The following is a 20,415-nucleotide window of genomic DNA, read 5'->3' as shown; positions in this document are numbered from 1 at the left end:
GCTGAGGAGTTTTGTTTTTTGACGTGTGCACAGATTTCTTGGTTTATTTCTCTTTTGTTTGCCACCTAAAGCTTTGTGGTGTTGTTTGGCTCTGAAACTGTGATAGCGAGACCGATTTATATCTCAGACCTCTGTCCTGTCATCTGCTTTCATTAGCCTGATGCTTACATTCACGTCAGGTACAGGTGTAAGAGAATGATTATGTCTACTGATTACTATATTAAGTAATTTGAAACGAAGTTTCCATCAACCATTCAGAGGTTCTTTCAGAAGTGTCCCAATCTAACATCTGGCTAGTGTTGACATTTTGATCCTAGTAGGCATTCTTACCTTGGTAGTTTTGACTTTGTTGCCGGTGCTGCAGGACCATCCTGTGAGGTCGGGCAGAACCTTACACTCCTCGCTGTCCAGACACGGGTGCATCTGACACCACCATTTCTGCACGACGATGGACGCTGAGGGAGAAGGGAACAAAACTAAATCAGCCATGCAAACAGAGGCAGACAGGAGATTGCGACCAGGGAGAAAAAATAAATCTAAATGTATTCACCTCAGACAGGAAATCATTATCGAAAATATATATAATGTGCTCTCCATCCTGTGCTCCCATTACATCAGTCTAACCTTTCAATCTATCTGCTCACATACTCCAAATAAAGAAATGTCCGGCGGAAAAGTTGATCGCAGAGAGTCTGCACTAGTTTGCACAACTTTGTAATAATAAATCAGGAAGCTTCTTCTACAAGGACACCTTTACATGTAGATGTCTAAAGGAAGCAGGACGGACTCCGTTCTCGTTAAGCACAAACAAAAGTTCGTTGTCTCTTGCTTTGGGAAAAGGACAACTCCTTGTGGCATTTTAAAGGTAAATAACCTCATGTATCATTTCTATGACGCGGATTCGATGCAAGCCATAGGCCATAAGAATGAACTTTATAAAAAAGCAGCTATTTATATTAACATCAAACAAGACGTGGACACAAACGATTCATACATATATATATATATATATTCATATATAATATGAACTTCAATAGAGGACTTGAGGAGAAAAAAGGTTTAAGGGGCTGGGACAAACACGTGAACACTTCATTGTGAGGTCGGTGAATCATTTTAGGGCAGATTTGGACATGCTTGGGATTATTGTCCTGCAGGAAGATCGAATCGCACCTCAACTGTAACCTTTTGGCAGAGGTAGCCATATTTTATTTGGAAGAAAGAGAACGCAAAGTCTATTGTCTTGACCTACTGATACACACAGTAGTGAAAAAAGGTATTGTATTGTTATCAAGCATTAGAGAACGATACCAATAACAAGATATTGTACAGCAGAAATACAGTAATACGCCCACAATGATTTCTTTGATTGGCTTTTAATCTGAAGATTAGGAAAGGCACGTCAGATAATTATTAGTCAACAAATAGTTTTATAGCAAATGTCAATGTGTTTTGTGTTTATATAGATAGATTCAGCAGTGCTGAGAGAACAAGCTTGAGAAACAGTTTGGCGAAGGGAAAAATCACTCTACATATGAAATACTGGTCACAATATATTGTTCACTTTCGAAATAATAAATGTATAGCGCATCTACTAAAAATTATATATAAATAAATCGTTTTTACCAAAGCAAATATGTTCAAAATGATGCAATTTGATACAAATGTATCCAACTTGTATATAACTTGCACTTTTTTAAATGGATGCCACACATCAACTTTAATGCCAATGCGCCGAATCAGTGCAAATCACTGAATCTTACCATCCCTAACATGTGTAATATATATATATATATATATATATATATATATATATATATATATATATATATATACACAATGGTCCCCCGGAACTCGCGGGGGTTACGTTCTAAGACAGTTCCGAAATTTTCCACAAATTTTGGACGCACCCCCTTATCCCCTATTGTACCGTAGTGAATTCAATGTCACCTTAATACAATAATGTGTTTTATTGAAAACAGTTTAAAATGTTATTCCTAATGTTCCTGAACATTCGGTCCCGCTGCAGATTCCCGTGAATTTTAAGATAATCCGCAACTTGCTGTTAGTTTCAAATGAGAACATGCAAATTATCAGGGGTTGATCTGTATATATATTTCTTTCTTTCTTTGGGTGTTGTTTAAACGCTCAGTGAACTTACCATACTATGAAATAATCGGCTGAAATAAAGAAAAGAGATCACACTGTACATGAGTTATGCAGTGCTAAATACAGGTCACATTTAATTTCTATCTGTTTAGAAAAACTACTTTCAAGTAGGAGGTGAAACAGTTAATAATATAATTTATTAATATATTAATGTTTAAATGGTCCTGAAAAGAACGAGTCGTAACATTTTATGCATTTTTGTATAGAAACGGCACGCAACCGTAATAACACTTTTTTTTTTTATTATTATTATTACAAGGAAGCGAGTCTGATTCTCTTTCCACAGTCCAACAGACACTGCGTCAGTCACGAAACATCTGGACAGCTGTTCTGCCTCCATGCTTTAGAGGTGAATCACTAAAATGTCCTCATATCCTGTCTAATGTGTCTCACCTGCTGCACATTTACAACATATGCAAATTTTTTGAATATTTGCTAACGCGAGACAACGGCAGAATGAAGTTTAGCAATGTCACCTGCTTTCTTTTTTTATGCATAATGGCCTATATTCAACAGCTCATTTCACACGCGCACACACACACACACACACACACACACACACTTTAGGAATTCACTCGTGATCAACAGCCTGCCACTGATTTGTAGACTTTTTTTTGGTCTATGTTCACAGATTTTCTTTCTAGTTTATTTTACAAAGTGTGATTGCTAATGAAGCGACCATGACCTGGAGGATTATAGTTGCCAGGAAAATAGCAAACTAGCGAATAATCCTCTAAAATAGAAGCAAGCTTGATAAGAAACAAGCTACCGTTTGTGGTCTGCTAAATATCATTGAAATGAAACTTTAGCTAAAAGTTTTAACAAGACAACAATCTAGCCTGGTTTGCTAGCAAGCGTTAGCATCCCAATCTGTGTGATGCGAAAGTGTGATGGACAGAGATGGCAAACATACACACATCCTTCATTCAAGTAGAAGTGCAGATGCTCATCTTTTAAAAGTTGAAGTTCTGACTACACTTTATCACCCAAGTTAAAGTAAAGAAGTTTGGGCTCTGACATGTACTTCAGTAAAAAGTAGTCATTATTACTACCTGTTTTAGTGTCACACTGGTAACTGAACCTCTCGTCATATTAATATATTAATACATAGGAATTTCAATTGTTGTTCTCTAATGAATGTTTTCAGGCTGAAGATCCACCAAATAGAACACAAGCAGAGAAAAGCTGATGATCAGTCATGTTTCTTTCACCCACGTTAACCACATACTACTTGTTGCCTTCTGCCTGCTTCATAAACTAGTCAACATCTGTGGTGTGTGAGAGCAAGGTTGATTGGCTGAAAACGGTGCGCAATGAGAAGAAAAAATATTGATCATGTCACCAAATAGATTAAAACTAAAGTAATAAGTCTGAAAAATCTACTTAAGTACAGAATTAAAGTATTTGTCATTAATTTTTTCCCATCTCAGGTGATGGAGTTCTAAAAATCTAATAACTAAGAATTGTATGGTAATTTATTTTCTCTGTGTGTGTGTGTGTGTGTGTGTGTGTGTGTGTGTGTGTGTGTGTGTGTGTGTGTGTGTTTGAAGAGCACTTTATCGCTCTTCATACTCATACACACAACCCCAGTGTCTGATAGCTTGCTAGCCTACATGCTAATCAATGAATCCTCGCTGAGGCAGGCTGAACAGAGGCGTCCTAACGAGCCACGCTAATCGCTAATCACCTCTTTTTGTCTCAAAGCCAGAAAATCCACTACTGACGAAAGCTTTAAACAGAATTAAAGTGTGTGTGTGTGTGTGTGTGTGTGTGTGTGTGTGTGTGTGTGTGTGTGTGTGAGAGAGAGAGAGAGAGAGAGAGAGAGAGAGAGAGAGAGAGAGAGAGAGAGAGAGAGAGAGAGAGAGAGAGAGATTGTTATGGTGTATATTTGCAGTAGCTTCTAAGTGGCTCTAGAGATCAATGACTGTAATTATCTGTAATGAGTGAAGGGCATGTGTACAAGAGAAGAGAAGAGAAGAGAAGAGAAGAGAAGAGAAGAGAAGAGAAGAGAAGAGAAGAGAAGAGAAGAGAAGAGAAGAGAGATCAAAAGAGATTAAAAGAATAGAAATGGAGGGATACAATAAGATGAGAAGAGAAGAAGAAAGGAGAGAATAGAACAGAAAGGAAGAAAAGTACAGGAGAGAAACCGAGGAGAATGGAGAGATTGTGTATCTTGTCGTCTATCACGCTCACATTTTTTTTTTTTACTTCCTGTATCAGAACGCTGATCGAGAGTAAATCCACTCATCTCACGGTTCCTCATTAGGCCCTGGCTGTAATGTGGAAACGGAGTGGGGACACGGGAATGCTCAGGACTCGTCTCCGCACTCGAGGTGAGAGGTGGAAAAGCCGAGTGACATAAATAAAAAAAGCACTGTTTTATTTGTGTGTGTGTGTGTGTGTGTGTGTGTGTGTGTGTGTGTGTGTGTGTGTTTCTCTATTCGTGGCTGACTTGTGTGTGACATCATGTGGCGGGAGGAGAAACTGCAAGTCAGAATTCAAGAAGTATAGACAGGGGAAAGAAAGTGAGGTAAAAGGAAAGGAAGAAACGATATGAAGTAAGTGATAGTCTTAGCCAGGAAGTGAAACCAGACGTTTTTCTTTCGTTTGCTGTTTGTGTTCTTGTTTCATCAATCCGCTAATCATCACGTGCCGATCCTGATGGCATCGGGGGAGGGAGGAGGAAACACGCCTCGCGATAATTGGCAGTTAATGAAGTGGCACTAATTTTCACGTTAGTGTACGCCGCACTGTTCTCACTTATTAGCGGGTTTAAAAATATTTCACCACACGAACGCTGCAATCTGAGGAGGTTTATTCATCTACAGTTTTATTACATTCAATTAAACGATTACTTTGTATGTGTGTGTTTGAAGTAGAAGATTCGCAGACAGATTCGTAGGCAAACAATTCTTTTCACATTTTGTAAGATTCTAGTTAACAGCTGAATCCTAGAGGCTCTAATTACATTATACTCTGTGTTTAGATTTAGGTTCTAAAGGTTCTACTTAGAAACATAAACTATCGTATAGAGCTATAGGATACTATAGACATAAGATCACCACTTTGGAATGATTTATTTGACTTCATTGTTTAATCTTACATACATGAGCACATGCCAACTATACACATTGCGGTAAAATAAAAATTTTGAGTCTAATGTACCATTCTGGTAGAAAATGTGAGTGATGTATGAAGGTGCCAATGTCAACATCGCCCTTCGGTGTCAGCCTATAGAAAGTAAAAAAGTTACTTCGATGTAAAAGTAAAAAGCATTTCGATACATCATGTCTGTGCTTTCCATTATTTTTATGTCGGGGTCGGGGCCATGTGACGTTACTACTTTATCCAGTAATCAACACTACTAACAGTGTTTTTACACATCGCATGACCATAGCGCTTTGCGATAAAAATAAACAAATGACAATGAATGTAAAAAAAATGACACGTCTTCAAACTGTAGCGAGAAGGAATTCAGTTTGTGGCGTTTGAAACGTTTTGCGGTGTTCAATCCCTAAGATTTTTTCTTCTTCTATTTCTATTTATTTTAACGACCTTCTGGAATGTAATGTATTACTGAAAATATTGAAAATGGGAAGAAAGTTGTTTAGTACTATATATTTTTTTTAAACGGTGGTTTAATGGAGACACACTGAATTATATCTTGTTTGAGGCGATGTACCTGTGTTGGGTGTGTATATGCTATTTACCTATGGTATAAGAGTGGCCTATTGTATAATAGCAATGGATATAATTTCTAGAATAACAAAAAAGAAAATTCCATCTTGTATCCCTCTTAAAACTGTTCATGATGTCTGTGCTTATATCAAAACCATAATCAGTATATAAGGAAATTGATGTACACTGCTGATGTCTTATACTCCATGTAGTGAGCATGTACACTGCTGTAGTGAGAACATTTATTTACAGTACATAAAAGTATTATTGGGTTATTTGTCTAGTAACAGCACATCCTGTGTTTTATTCCTTTTACACCACAGAAGTAAATTCAGTGCAACCTTTATAGGAATTCAAAGATTAATGATATAGACATTTCAGTATGCATTAATTAATATATCTATCTCTTTCTCCCTCTCTCTCACTCACTCTCTCTGTCTTTCTTTCTCTTTTTTAGGTGATATTATGGCATTGCAAATAATTGTACATTTTTATCGCCAAGGCAAAAACCAAGAAATTTAGGGTTTTTTTCCCCCCTTGTATTTTATTTGTTAATTTATCATTTACTGGGAAATTATTATGAAAAAAAAGAAGTAGTTAAAATATAAGTAGAATAATAAACTTTCTTTCGGCTTCTCCCGTTAGGGGGCGCCACAGCGGACCATCCGCATGTTTGATTTGGCACATGTTTTTACGCTGGATGCCCTTCCTAACGCAACCCACCCCATTTATCTGGGCTTGGGATATTTATTTGTGCAACCTTAATGGCTGGGGTTGGTTCCCTGACTGGGGATCAAACCCAGGCCGCAGCGGTGAGAGCGCCGCATCCTAACCACTAGACCACCAGGGAACTAAAAATATAAGGAGAATAATAAATATGGTAAATAGGTAAAGTCAACGCCACATATTAACTTACAACAGCTCTCCTCGGGTTAAAAGGAGAGGAACTGTGTACCCATGAGCTAAAAGCTGTGGCGCCTCGAAATCACCTGACGTGGCCCCGCTGACTTTTATTTATTAGGCATGAGGCATTCGGGCTCACGGAGTGACACGTGGCTTTGTGGGAGAGATGTGAGGTCATTCAGAGGTTTCCTCTGCGGCTCTGAGCTACTTAACTGTGATGTTTAGTTTTTATTAGCAGAGAGAGAGAAAGAGAGAGAGAGAGAGAGAGAGAGAAAGAGAGAGAGAGAGAGAGAGAGAGAGAGAGAGAGAGAGAGAGAGAGAGAGAGAGAGAGAGAGAGAGAGAGAGAGAGAGAAAGAACAATAGCTGCCAGTTCTTATCAAACCAGAGGTGTCAACTAGAGCCCTGTGCAGGACTGTTTTCTTAATCCTACTTCCGCTGAATTTCTGACCATTACCGCCCGCTCCTGCAATGTGTGTGTGTGTGTGTGTGTGTGTGTGTGTGTGTGTGTGTGTGTGTGTGTGTCCCGTCCCATAATTTTTGTGTGCGTGTCCACAAACATTCTGTCACAGCTTATAAAGATTGTGTAAAAATGTACACAAACCTTAGGGCTACAATGAACTTAACAAAATAATAACAGACATAAAACTGTTTATTAAACTGACAGTAAAATAAAGCAATGCTAAAGAGCAGCACCACCCATGACTAATTGTATTGTTTTATTAGCCTTAAAAAAACTCTAACTTATAAACAACTTTTAAAACAGATCTTTAGAACTAGCGGGATCTGCTTGATGGTGGGACTCGTGCTACATTTGTTGCGCCCGTGGCAAGGGTAAAAACGCCGCTCCCGCAAGTTTTGGGTTGGGACCCTCGGGATCACAATCCCAATGCAGCCCTCTAGTGTTCCGACATCGCTACAAAAAATTCTAGCAGAGGCAGAAACTAAACAAATTTTACCACAGTAGAAATCCGAGTGTGAGAGATCGTACACAGGGTTCATTCCAATTCCAGACTATCACTTCTATTATTTCAGCACAAATAGGCAGGAATTCTAGCAAGTGGATTTCACTAGCTTTTGATTATCTAAAAACAAAATACAACCACTAACCCTTCAGCCAACCAGTGGGGAGTACAGACATTCCTTTCACATTTCTACTCGAGTCAATGAACCAAAGTTCTCGCTTTTAAATGGACTTCAGTATGAACAGTAAAATAATGCACGAGAAATCTGTGAATCATAGATGCAATTCAGTGGTCCATTCTCCTGCACGTCAGACCTTTATAATGAGAGTTACACACATTGTGGGAGAACCATAACACACACACACACACACACACACACACACACACACACAATCTCAGCAGAAATATGGAGTTAAACTCATGCTCTTACCACAGCTTCTTATTTAACAGGCTTTTTTTCCCACTTCAAATTAGAGAGGAACGACATGTTTTCCTGACATGTAGTGTCAAGTACATAATACACGTTCAATCTGAGTGAAAGAAGAAGTTTGCCAAAAGGAAAACTACACATACGAAGTTCATATACTTGACATAAATTCAAAAATGAAGTGGAAATACTGACTTTGATTAGATTGGAGCGTTGGGGACACATTCACACATTTGACACAGTCTGTTGTGAATGGTCCAAGCGCATTGCCCTAGAGAGCGAGTCAGGGCTCACAGCGGACGCTCGCACACACTTTTCCAACCCTAAAATGAGATCCTGTACACTATGGGTATTACACCAAAATCTCTGAGGGCACAATCACATGGAATTCCTTGCTCATAGAAAAATCTTTTAACACAGATCAGACATAACAATGGACCAAATCTTCTGTTCTCCATTATCTGCACTGGCTTCCTGTTTGACAGCGCATTAAGTTTAAAATCCTGCTTTTCGTTTACAGGACATTACATATCCTGGCTCCTTCATATTTATCTGACCTACTCCTAACGTATACTCCTTCTTGAACTCTTAGATCAATGTCCTCATCCTTCTTAGTTCTTTCTCGTATGCGTTTGGCATCTATGGGATCTGGTGCTTTTAGCTACGCTGTCCCATAGCTGTGGAATTAACTTTCTCTAGATATCTAGATAGATCCCCATTTTCAAATCTCGATTGAAAACACATCTTTTCAGGCAGGCATATTACTGACATTGTTTTTCTACGTATTTTTGGTTGTATCGTGTTTCATTGTTTAAAGGTGTTGTTAATTGTTTAGTTTTTTATTGTAAGGTGTCTGTGAGTGTCACGTAAGGCATCCAATTAATAAAACGCTTAATTATTAATATTATTATTATTATTATTATTATTATTATTATTATTATTATTATTATTAATATAACATTATGATCATTTGAGCTACAATGAGCCTCGACTGCCCATGACCCTGTCGCCGGTTCACAACTTTAGTTATGTATTAAGTGATGAGATCGTCTGCCAAATGTAAATGTAAATGACCATGTTAACACCATGACATGGGTGAAGACAGGATGGAAAAAAAATATAAAAACCACATGGCTACATACACATGCAAATGAGCTAGAGCTGAGAGCCGTATGCTCCATAAGCTCCAGGCCTGGCATGACGTGAATAATCTCTGGGAGCTTTCCATTAGACATTGGATAGCAATGAGAACATGGTTAATGGAAACCAATAAGCCAACACAGCATTTAAAAAAAAAAACACTTCCATCAGATCCTGTGCATCCTGTTCTCATGACAGAATCTTCAGTATATAGAAAATGCAGGTGGAGCTTTGGGATCCCAAGTGTTTTTGTGGGAGAGACGCTCAGCTCTGGAGGTTTAGAGCCCCAGCGGTGTTGATAGGGGTGAGTGACCCTCAAACACCTTCTCTGTCTCCACATCACTGGAGGGTAAATTGTCCTCCATCAGGCTGAGGAAGACTGGGGTCAATCAGGATGACCCCAAAGCTTACAGACTCTATCAACACTGAGGCTGTATACAAACACACACACACACACATATATATATATATATATATATATATATATATATATATATATATATATATATATATATATACAGTGAGGAAAATAAGTATTTGAACACTCTGCTATTTTGCAAGTTCTCCCACTTAAAAATCATGCAGGGGTCTGAAATTGTCATCGTAGGTGCATGTCCACTGTGAGAGACATAATCTAAAAAAAAAATCCAGAAATCACAATGTATGATTTTTTTTACTATTTATTTGTATGATACAGCTGCAAATAAGTATTTGAACACCTGAGAAAGTCATTGTTAATATTTGTTTGTTTGCAATTACAGAGGTCAAACGTTTCCTGTAGTTTTTCACCAGGTTTGCACACACTGCAGGAGGGATTTTGGCCCACTCCTCCACACAGATCTTCTCTAGATCAGTCAGGTTTCTGGCCTGTCACTGAGAAACACGGAGTTTGAGCTCCCTTCAAAGATTCTCTATTGGGTTTAGGTCTGGAGACTGGCTAGGCCACACCAGAACCTTGATATGCTTCTTACAGAGCCACTCCCTGGTTATCCTGGATGTGTGCTTCGGGTCATTGTCATGTTGGAAGACCCAGCCTCGACCCATCTTCAATGCTTTAAATGAGGGAAGGAGGTTGTTCCCCAAAATCTCGCAATACATGGCCCTGGTCATCCTCTCCTTAATACAGTGCAGTCGCCCTGCCCCATGTGCAGAAAAACACCCCCAAAGCATGATGCTACCACCCCCATGCTTCACAGTAGGGATGGTGTTCTTGGAAAGGTACTCATCAGTCTTCTTCCTTCAAACACGTTTAGTGGAATTATGACCCAAAAGTTCTATTTTGGTCTCATCTGACCACATGACTTTCTCCCATGACTTCTCTGGATCATCCAAATGGTCATTGGCAAACTTAAGACGTGCCTGGACATGTGCTGGTTTTAACAGGGAACCTTCCGTGCCATGCATGATTTCAAACCATGACGTCTTAGTGTATTACCAACAGTAACCTTGAAACGGTGGTCCCAGCTCTTTTCAGGTCATTGACCAGCTCCTCCCGTGTAGTTCTGGGCTGATTTCTCACTTTCCTTAGAATCATTGAGACCCCACGAGGTGAGATCTTGCATGGAGCCCCAGTCCGAGGGAGATTGACAGTCATGTTTAGCTTCTTCCATTTTCTAATGATTGCTCCAACAGTGGACCTTTTTTCACCAAGCTGCTTGGCAATTTCCCCGTAGCCCTTTCCAGCCTTGTGGAGGTGTACAATTTTGTCTCTAGTGTCTTTGGACAGCTCTTTGGTCTTGGCCATATTAGTAGTTGGATTCTTACTGATTGTATGGGGTGGACAGGTGTCTTTATGCAGCTAACAACCTCAAACAGGTGCATCTAATTTAGGATAATAAATGTAGTGGAGGTGGACATTTTAAAGGCAGACTAACAGGTCTTTGAGGGTCAGAATTCTAGCTGATAGACAGGTGTTCAAATACTTATTTGCAGCTGTATCATACAAATAAATTGTTAAAAAATCATACATTGTGATTTCTGGATTTTTTTTTTTAGATTATGTCTCTCACAGTGGACATGCACCTACGATGACAATTTCAGACCCCTCCATGATTTCTAAGTGGGAGAACTTGCAAAATAGCAGAGTGTTCAAATACTTATTTTCCTCACTGTATATATAATGTGTGCACTCTTTGAGGCACTATAAGAACAGATACAGTATATATGTATTTATAGAATTAAGAATGAATCATATCGACTGTCTAGGAAGGAGCATCACTGGGATAATTAATGATTTTCATAATATTTAATAATTTTTTATAACATCCCAGTCCAACAAACAAAAATTTTGAGGCAAATCTCACAAACACATAAGCCCAGTAACCGACAATATTCTGTTTCTTCCACACAAGTGTGTGATGGTTAAAAAAGAAAAGAAAATACATTCAACTAAATACAACGGTGAGCAAATAATCGGACAAGGAAATGTTCAGCTTTTCTAAACACATACATTTTCCTTCACAAAAGGTCTCAAACAGCTTCATGGCACAGCATAAGCACTTGAACTCAGACACACAATAAGTGTTACTCCTATTATATGGTTAAATGAACCTGTGTTTGTGTGGGCAAAGCCGTACGCTTATTAGTATTAGTATCAGGGCCTTGGAGAAAGTAGAGACTTGGAGTGTCCATAGTTCCCATAAGCCCTGGGTCCTGGGTTTGACTAGCATGAAAGTTTGCATCATATTCCTCTAATTTCTGATGATGGAAAATCATTTGAGGACGAGGGAATCTTACCTTCAACGCAGGACGGCAGAGCGCGGGTCGTTCCAGCGACCTGTCCGGGGAAACAGGAGCATTTGACGGTCTGTGAGCGCTCCTCGATCCGGTTCTTATTGCAGCAACGATGGAGCGCCACCACCTCACACGTCCCCTGTTTTACCTGGTAATGACCTGAGGAAATAACACGGAGGGTCAGTCTCCAGGGTCAGTGCTTTGTGACCCTTTGGCACCACAGTAAAACATTCAGGACAGTGGATTTCTTTAAGGAATGTTTCCCAAAATTAAATAAAGCTAGAAAGTATGTTCTTCAATTAATTAATGACCGAATAAAAGAAACTGCTTGTGCCGTACGAGGGATCAAACACTTTTTCAAACACAGTTATTATTTTTCACTTCGCGCCTAAGTGTTTTTATTCCTCACTTATGGAGCCACAAAAAAACACGAACGCTCCGCTACCAATCATGTTCGAGCTCCAGGATGAGCATATAAACGGCGTTAAACAAGGCTCCTAAGTTTTTAGAAAGTCTGTCGGACCTGATGCGCCGTATTTCAGTGCTATTTGTCCCCGGAAACCCTGCTGAGATCCATAAATAAAACCGTGCGAGTAAACACGGCTTACACTGATGCTTTCTTCTCCAAATAAAAACTACATCATTATCATTCACACCCTGGGAGAGCTGGGCAGAATGATGAAAGACACAGGACAGGGAAAAGAGAGAGCAGAGGGAGAAAGGGAGAGAGAGAGAGAGAGAGAGAGAGAGAGAGAGAGAGAGAGAGAGAGAGAGAGAGAGAGAGAGAGAGAGAGAGAGAGAGAGAGAGAGAGAGAAGTCTGCCAGCTTTATGTAAAGAAGTGGATAAATAATGACAAAATTGCACCTCTTTTCAGCTCCTAATAAACCACCTGATGGCACTTAAGATGGCAGCATATCAGACCAGACTGCCAGCATTTAGCAAACATACTGGGGCCTGCCAAAGCACTATTTATTCATCTCTCTCTCTCTCTCTCTCTCTCTCTCTCTGGCAGTGTATCATACACTCATTCACAACGCTCACGGCCCTGTAAATAAAAACGTCTCCCACTGGCAGAAAGAAACAAGTGCTGGAGCTTCGCCAGACTCTACTGAGAGACATATGCACCCATAAGAGTACGCGTCAAAGTATGAAGACGCACCTCGTCATATCGGTGAAACCGGGTGCCGCCGTGTGCCGTGTATAATGGGACGTGATAAATCATTTTTAACACGCCCGATAACGCACAGCGTGCAAAATCTATATAAAATAAATACATTCATTCATTCATTAATAAAAAGGGCCCAGGTGGCAGACTTTCAAACAATCAGCAGGAAGCACAATTAGTCCAGGCGTAGTGAACGGTCAGCACGAAGGAGGTCAGGGTTTTCAATGAACAGCATTTATTTCTTGTTCTCTTTTTCACGGGGCCTAATTTACATCTGTGTGAGGTAATTGTTTTGAAATATTTTGCCTCTCCACGTTGGCTTGGTTTTGGGTTTTTTTTTTCCACTGAACAATTTGAAAACAAATGTTTTCATTTTATGAGTATAAATTGGTTTTGTTAGGTAGTGATGCAGGTGAGGTGAGGAGGCCTGGAGTGCAGTCAGCGTTCCAATTTAAATTTACGGCATTCGCAAGACAAACTTATCCAGGAACTTACAATTATCTTGTTCATGCAACTCAAGCAGTTGAGGGTTTAAAGCCCTCAAGGTCTCAAAGAGCTAAAGGTCCCAGTAGTGGCAACTTAGTGGTGGTGAGATTTAAACTTTCTGGACTTCTGAACTGACCTTCAGAAATTTCAACATCTTAACGACTGATCTACCACCTACTATTCATACCAATGTTGTCAAATAGGGTTGAGGTCTATAATAGATCTTTCAGTCCAACCCAGATAAAGAATATCTTCATGGAGCTGGCTTTGTGCAAATTTATTCTATAAAATTGTGAGCAAATTTGCACAGTCTGGAGAAGAATCTGTTTTGGCACACCGGCTTTTTACATATTTTAGAAACGTCACTGTTACAGCGTTGGGGGTGTGGCTACACTCTTTATGCAAAAAAAATAAATAAATATTTAGATCGCTAAAATGAATTCCTTTTAAAGATCTACAAGTTCTAAGGAAACCTTTTGGAGTCATATAAAACTATACAGATTTGAAGCAACGGCGGTCCACGTGATGAGCCCAAACACACAGCTAAATACTTTGAGAGACGACTGTTCAAAAATCTGTTCAAAGCGGATTTCAAGGTTAGAACACAAGCACCGAGTATAGATCTGATTCCATACACGGTGCAGGACTTCGATCTTTATGTGAACTGTTTGCCGTCAGATGATATTGATAGAAACACCACTAGTGGAGGAGAAAAAAAAAACATTTTGTAGAAATAACTTCTTTTTACATTTCCCTGCAACACTATTAGACATGATGCAAAATAGCTGCAATAATTAACGCAAAGACAAACATTCCACATTTAGTCCCCGTTTGTGGCTGTAATAACCTCCATTCTTCTGCAAAGATGTTCTACTAGATTTTGTGGAGAGCCAATCAACCACAAGGTACTGATGTAGGTGAGGTGAGGAGGTTTGGGGTTCAGTCAGCATTAACATTCATCTCAAAGGTGTTCAATAGTTTTTAGAGCTCTATAGCAGAGAATTTCCCACTCCATACTACATACTATACTACAATATAATAGTACATCATTATTAGTTTTGGAAATTTAGCAATAATTCAAACAATTTCTGATTGTAGTCAGTGGTACTGTTGCTTTTCATTCCTGTGGTCATTTCCACTCCATTCTCTCCACTCCATTCTCTCCACCCCCTCATTGACCCCGTTCCCCATCTTCTGCAGCTCTAGCACTCGAATTTAAACACGGTGAACGTGTCAGGTCCTGGAGGTCAGTGCTTATGGGAACCAGGCTGCCGTTCTGTCTGAGACGATGCTCCTCCGACACACACCGAGAAAAACCCAGAGCCACGGTTCGAGATTAAGAGGCATGTCTCTGAGCATTCGAGCTCTACAAACACACATCTGGGGGGAGATAGGAGGGGTGATGAAGGAAAAACTAAGCCTGGCTAGAGCTGCTGTTGTTTGTAGCTGCTGTAACATAAATGATACCCTGAACTATAACATTAAATGTAGCAATAAACGGATAAAAAGTGTGGTGTGTAACAAATACAACATTTTTATTACAGCCTTACTGTTATAAGAATAAAAAACACTGGTAAATTTGTGTGTGTGTGTGTGTGTGTGTGTGTGTGTGTGTGTGTGTGTGTGTGTGTGTGTGTGTGTGGCCCAAATGCTAGGTCTTTAGTGTGTCAGAAATGGTAATGGCCACCCAAAAGGCTCCGCCCCAGAAACAAAATCACAACTCAGACCTGAATTCTCTTTTAGTGCTACATAACACAGGTGTGTGTGTGTGTGTGTGTGTGTGTGTGTGTGTGTGTGTGTGTGTGTGTGTGTGTGTGTGTGTGTGTGTGTGTGTGTGTGTGTGTATATACCAGCCCTTGTTAGTGAGCAGGGGGCAGGAGGTTTGAGGTGCAGACAGAACACAGAGGGCATATGTCCTGTCACACACACACACACACACACACACACACACACACACACACACACACACACACACACACACAGTGCAAAGAACAAAGACTGGTCCACCTCCTACTGGCATAATGAGGTCAGTGTGGAAACCAGTGCTGAGAAAACCAAACACACGCATACACACACATATACACACGCATGCACAAATAAAGTGTGATATATAAATAAAGCACAAATAAACACAAAGTTCCTCAACTCTGAATAAGAATCCTTCCTCCAATACATTACACTTTAAGATCCCAAAATGTTCTTTACTAGTTCCTCTGAAGGAAACCTAAAGCTTCTACAAAAAAGCGTTTCATTTTATGATGAAATTTTAGAGAACACTTTTATTTTTTTATGAGCATCAGAATGATTTATTATCCTGAAAACCCTGAGAGAAAACGGGGTCAAGTTCCACAAAACAAGAAAACTGGGCCTGGCTCCATTTAGGACGCGTTTCTGATGTTGGATAAAGCACCAGGCTACATAGTCACACTTAGCGGTAAACTGAAGCTACACGATGATGAGCGATATCACGTCGTAACTTCTTGAGATTAACGTCTAACTGTATTCCTGAATTTCCTCCTTTTGATCTGGGAGCTTTTAGACCACAAAACTGTGGAATTCTTGAATCTGATTGGTCAGAAGGTGTTAATATGGCGGTTTGTTGAACGCTGGCAGGAGTGACAGACTGAAAGCTTTCCATGTCTCAGGTAATGCGACAAGCTGCACTTTTTTAGTTGGTAATCTTCAGTCCAAAAGAAGAAATTAGGAGTTTAGAGAGGGAACGCTTGTCTACAGCTGATACAATGTAAAGAAAAACAGAAAATGCTATAAAAATAAAACACGTACATTACGCCATTGGAGTATTGCTGTGAATAAAGACAAATAAAACACTTCAGTACATGCAGTTGGAGAAAAGTGATCTGCTTTGATGTAGCAGAAATAATACCGTTTCGTCACACCAATTCCTCGTTGGCCTTCGCGAGTTTCATCGGACGTGAAGAAACCCGCTTTTGCAAGTGTGTGTGTGTGTGTGTGTGTGTGTGTGTGTGTGTGTGCGTGTGTTCTAGTTTGTCTCCTCTATACAAGTGGGCTGCAGTGGTCGTCGGGGTCCTGTGTGGGCTGAGATCTGACACTTTTTGCCACAAAGCATAGAAAAAAAACGTATATAATGCATTTTGATGACTACAATGGAAAAGTAATATGTACATGTTCAAATTTATGAATGACAGTATATGTCCTCAATATATTTTTAAAACAAGACATTCTGCTCCTAATTGGTGCAATTTTGCACACATACGGTATATCGTCAGGATTTCTGTAAGCTTCCTATTTCCTTGGCTTGTGATTGAAATGCAGGTAAAACAACCTGAGCAGAAATAAATCTTCCAGCATACGCAGATCAGAGGAGATTTCAGGCCTGGCTGAACGTCTCCTTCGCTCAGTGCGTCCTGAACAGAGTGTTAAGCTCCAATGAGCTGACGAGGCACTCTTGAGGAGAGCTGATGTGTCCTGACATTAATCAATAAGCTTGCGTTTTCATGCGATGATTGATGGGAGCGTTCGAGCATAACAAATCCAGCACTTAGCCTCATCGTCCTCTCAAAACCTTAAAGATAGTGGTAACAATAACTCCGGGTCGTAAAGGAGAAGTACTGACGGTGTGTTTAGTAATTTGGTTTGTTGCACAGTGGTTGTTGGGGTTGCAAGGGGACGGAAAATCTCCGGAAAACTTCCAGAAACCTTCTATGGGAACTTTATCTGGGGAGTTTGGGAAATATTCCAAGATGCAAACTTACCAGGAATTTATAGGAATTTTATATAAACTCTATCATATACAAACATAAATGTAAACACTTTGTTTAGTCAGAAGCTGACATGCAGGCAAACATTATGCAAACAAAAATACAATTTCTGACTTTAATTTAATTGACGCATTTTGTTGCGCAATCGCTTACACACATCACAAGGAAGTTTTAAACACAAATGTATGTAATATTTACGTTATTTACACGAATACTTGCCAAGATGGATATTATTTACTTTATTTTGTGTGCAGGAATGATGTGTTTTATGTTAGGAATAATGCACAGTGCAATCGATGAATGTGCAGGGTAGAAATTCAAATGAAATTGCATTAAATCTGGTGGTTTTAACCAAGATTTAGTAATTAATTAAGTTCCCTGATATGAGCTAGCCTGCAATTTTGTAAATTGACAGTTTATTATTAATTCCCATTAATTTTCATATTTTCCTGTTAATTCCCATTGAAAGTCTTGAAAATTCCTGGAATTTTGCATCTCTAAGTGAGATCTTAGCAGGTGTGTGTTGCTCTGATGTGACAGCAGCACAGCGAGTGGCGTCTTTCCTCACCGAACGTTGAATCAGATTCCCAGAATGCAATGCAGCAGTTTCAAGTGTACAAATGAAAGGATATGGGAAAGTGGGTCGGACTAAAAGGACTAAAGCGTCGCTGCATCGCTCCTCTTAAGAACAGATAAAGTGAACAAGTAGTTGAATCATTAATCAAAGTAAAAAAGAAAGAAAAAGGAAGAGAGAAAAAAAAGTTTAAAGAGTAAAGTTTTGTTAGAAAATGATAATGAATAAATCTTGGATCACGTATTAATTTTAAAGATGAAAAGTTCCACCGTGAACAAAACAGACTCCAGAATAAACACGAGAGTGCTGCTTATGTAAAGTCTTCCCTGTATAACTGTTTAAACATGTGGAACTGGATGATTTCTTGGTTTTATTCGAAGCTCACAAACTCGCCCGCACTTCGCTCGACTTGCCGTGGTTTCTTTCGCTACCTCTCGTTCTCTGGCTTCCTAAATTTTCCTGTCATGTCCCACACACACCATCAGTCAAGCTGACATTATCTCGCTCTAACAGGCTGTGCTGAGGCTAAATCGGTGGCTGTATGCTAATCTAACAGGTTGTTTGTACGGCTGATTTGGCCGAAGGAGGTTCCTCATTTATACGCAAATCTACCTTCGGTGAAGCCGCCTCGGTGTGGACACAGCGCTTTATCTGAGACGGAGCGAGAGAGAAGGAAAGAGAGAGAGAGAGAGAGAGAGAGAGAGAGAGAGAGAGAGAGAGAGAGAGAGAGAGAGAGAGAGAGAGATTGATGCCTGTATTTTTTATCCACATTGACTGCTGATAGGCTTCCATATAGTAATTATATCTGATGATCTGTGAGAGCGTGAACAAGGTCGAGACTCTGATCTGATCTATGCTAATCTGCTTTGTGGTGCTACTCTGCAACATAATGCGCCGGGGGGGTTTTCTGGCCAAAAATCGTTGTATAATATTTTTTACCTTTACAGCAAAGACATACAGGATATGGACAAAAGTTTGTGAACACCTGACTAAATGATCGGTTTGTGCTTTTTAAATATCCCATTGAATACTTTCCCATTTGCTGTTATAATAACCTCCATCATTCTGGGAAGCCACTCCACTAGATTCGTGCTCATTCAGACACACAGGGTCTGATGAAGGTGAGGTGAGGAGGCCTGGGGTGTAGTCAGCATTCCATGAGGTCAGAGCTTTTTAGCAGGCCACTCAAGATCTTCCACGCCAACCCATGTAAAGCATATCTTCATGAAGCTGGCTTCTTCGTGGAAACTTCGTAGTTTTTTTAAAAGTCAGGTGTCCCAATACTTTTGTCTATATCATGTATGGAACTGGGGGGCGGGAGGTGGGAGCTCGGTGGTTAGGGCATTGGACTATGGATCAGTAAGTTTTGAGGTTAAATCCCAGCACCACCAAGCTGCCACTGTTGGTTAAGCAAGACTCTTAACAGTCACCTGTTCAGTTGTATGTCTCTATGGATAAGGGCATCTACCAAATGCCATAAATGTAAATGTGAACACAGGAGCTAAAAGGCAGTTTTCTTCACTTCCTTTTTGCTAATCATGGTCCTTAAAAAACGCTCTCGGGTTTTCAAACGGTAAATGTTCATTTACAGAGTAATAATATATATTTTATTTATGCTGAAGGCAAAGGTATTGGTCGTATGACCCCCTTTAATAAAAAAATAGACAAAAGGACATCAGAGAGCTAAAAAGCGTTGTAGCGACAGACATTTTTGAAACATACTCACTGTTCCCTCTGTACACGAGTGAGTGATTTGGGTCAACAGAATTAAAGTTTTTTTTTATTAGCAACTGTTTATTTGAAAAAAAAAATGTTTCTGAAGTCATTTAAGCCGAGTGTGTGTTAAAGTTTGCACCATGCTAGCACAGAGGCTATAGTTAGAAGAAAGCTACATATGTTCTAGAGGAGAGCTTTTAAAAAAAACAGTGAAGTTGGGCTAAACCCAATCTCTATCAGCTAGACTTCTTCTTTGAGTTATGCTTGGTCACATTCAGGGTGTTCCTGTGTGTGTGTGTGTGTGTGTGTGTGTGTGTGTGTGTGTGTGTGTGTGTGTGTATGTGTGTGTGTTTGAGTTAGCACAGATGACACTAACAAGCGCCGGGGCAGAACAAAGGCTGTAATGGAGTGTAGCTGAACCCTGAAGTCATTTCTCATTTCCTGAGCGGGGCGTTAGCGACGGCTGCTACACCGTGCCCGAGTCATGTTCACGCCATGTAACAAACCGGCTTTTAATTGGATGTGTCAAAGCGTCACGCGGGTCCGCGGTGCCACTGTGTGCTTTGGCAAGGACAAACAAGGTTTGATTGACCATTGCTTGGGGTGGCGTGTAGGCCAGGAGGAGATGCTACACAGCTAAACTGAAGAGTTGGATTGAGTTAAAACACTGTGCATGGGGTTTATGTCATTAATTGATGTTCTTATGCTTGATGGTTTCTCGTT

The 20,415-nt window shown here is 39.9% G+C and overlaps 1 protein-coding gene across 5 annotated transcripts in view; it reads right to left on the bottom strand.

Moving 5' to 3' along the window:
• Positions 1-20,415, bottom strand: part of tafa4b (TAFA chemokine like family member 4b) — a 52,732-nt gene that overhangs the window by 3,236 nt on the left and 29,081 nt on the right. For all 5 annotated transcript variants that reach the window (XR_014532150.1, XR_014532151.1, XM_083533487.1 and 2 more), the window contains exons 4-5: positions 12,014-12,169; positions 331-455 (exon numbers count right to left, since the gene is read on the bottom strand). Coding sequence is in view for 3 of the 5 variants with exons in the window: in XM_083533487.1 (XP_083389613.1) it covers positions 331-455; positions 12,014-12,169 (281 nt within the window). In the remaining 2 variants the exon portion in view is untranslated. The remainder of the gene's footprint in view (positions 1-330; positions 456-12,013; positions 12,170-20,415) is intronic.

This window comes from Silurus aristotelis, assembly GCF_946808225.1.
Source record: "Silurus aristotelis genome assembly, chromosome: 28".
NCBI lineage: Eukaryota > Metazoa > Chordata > Actinopteri > Siluriformes > Siluridae > Silurus > Silurus aristotelis.
Note: the sequence above shows the minus strand (reverse complement) of the source record. Positions and strands in the feature narration are given on the sequence as shown.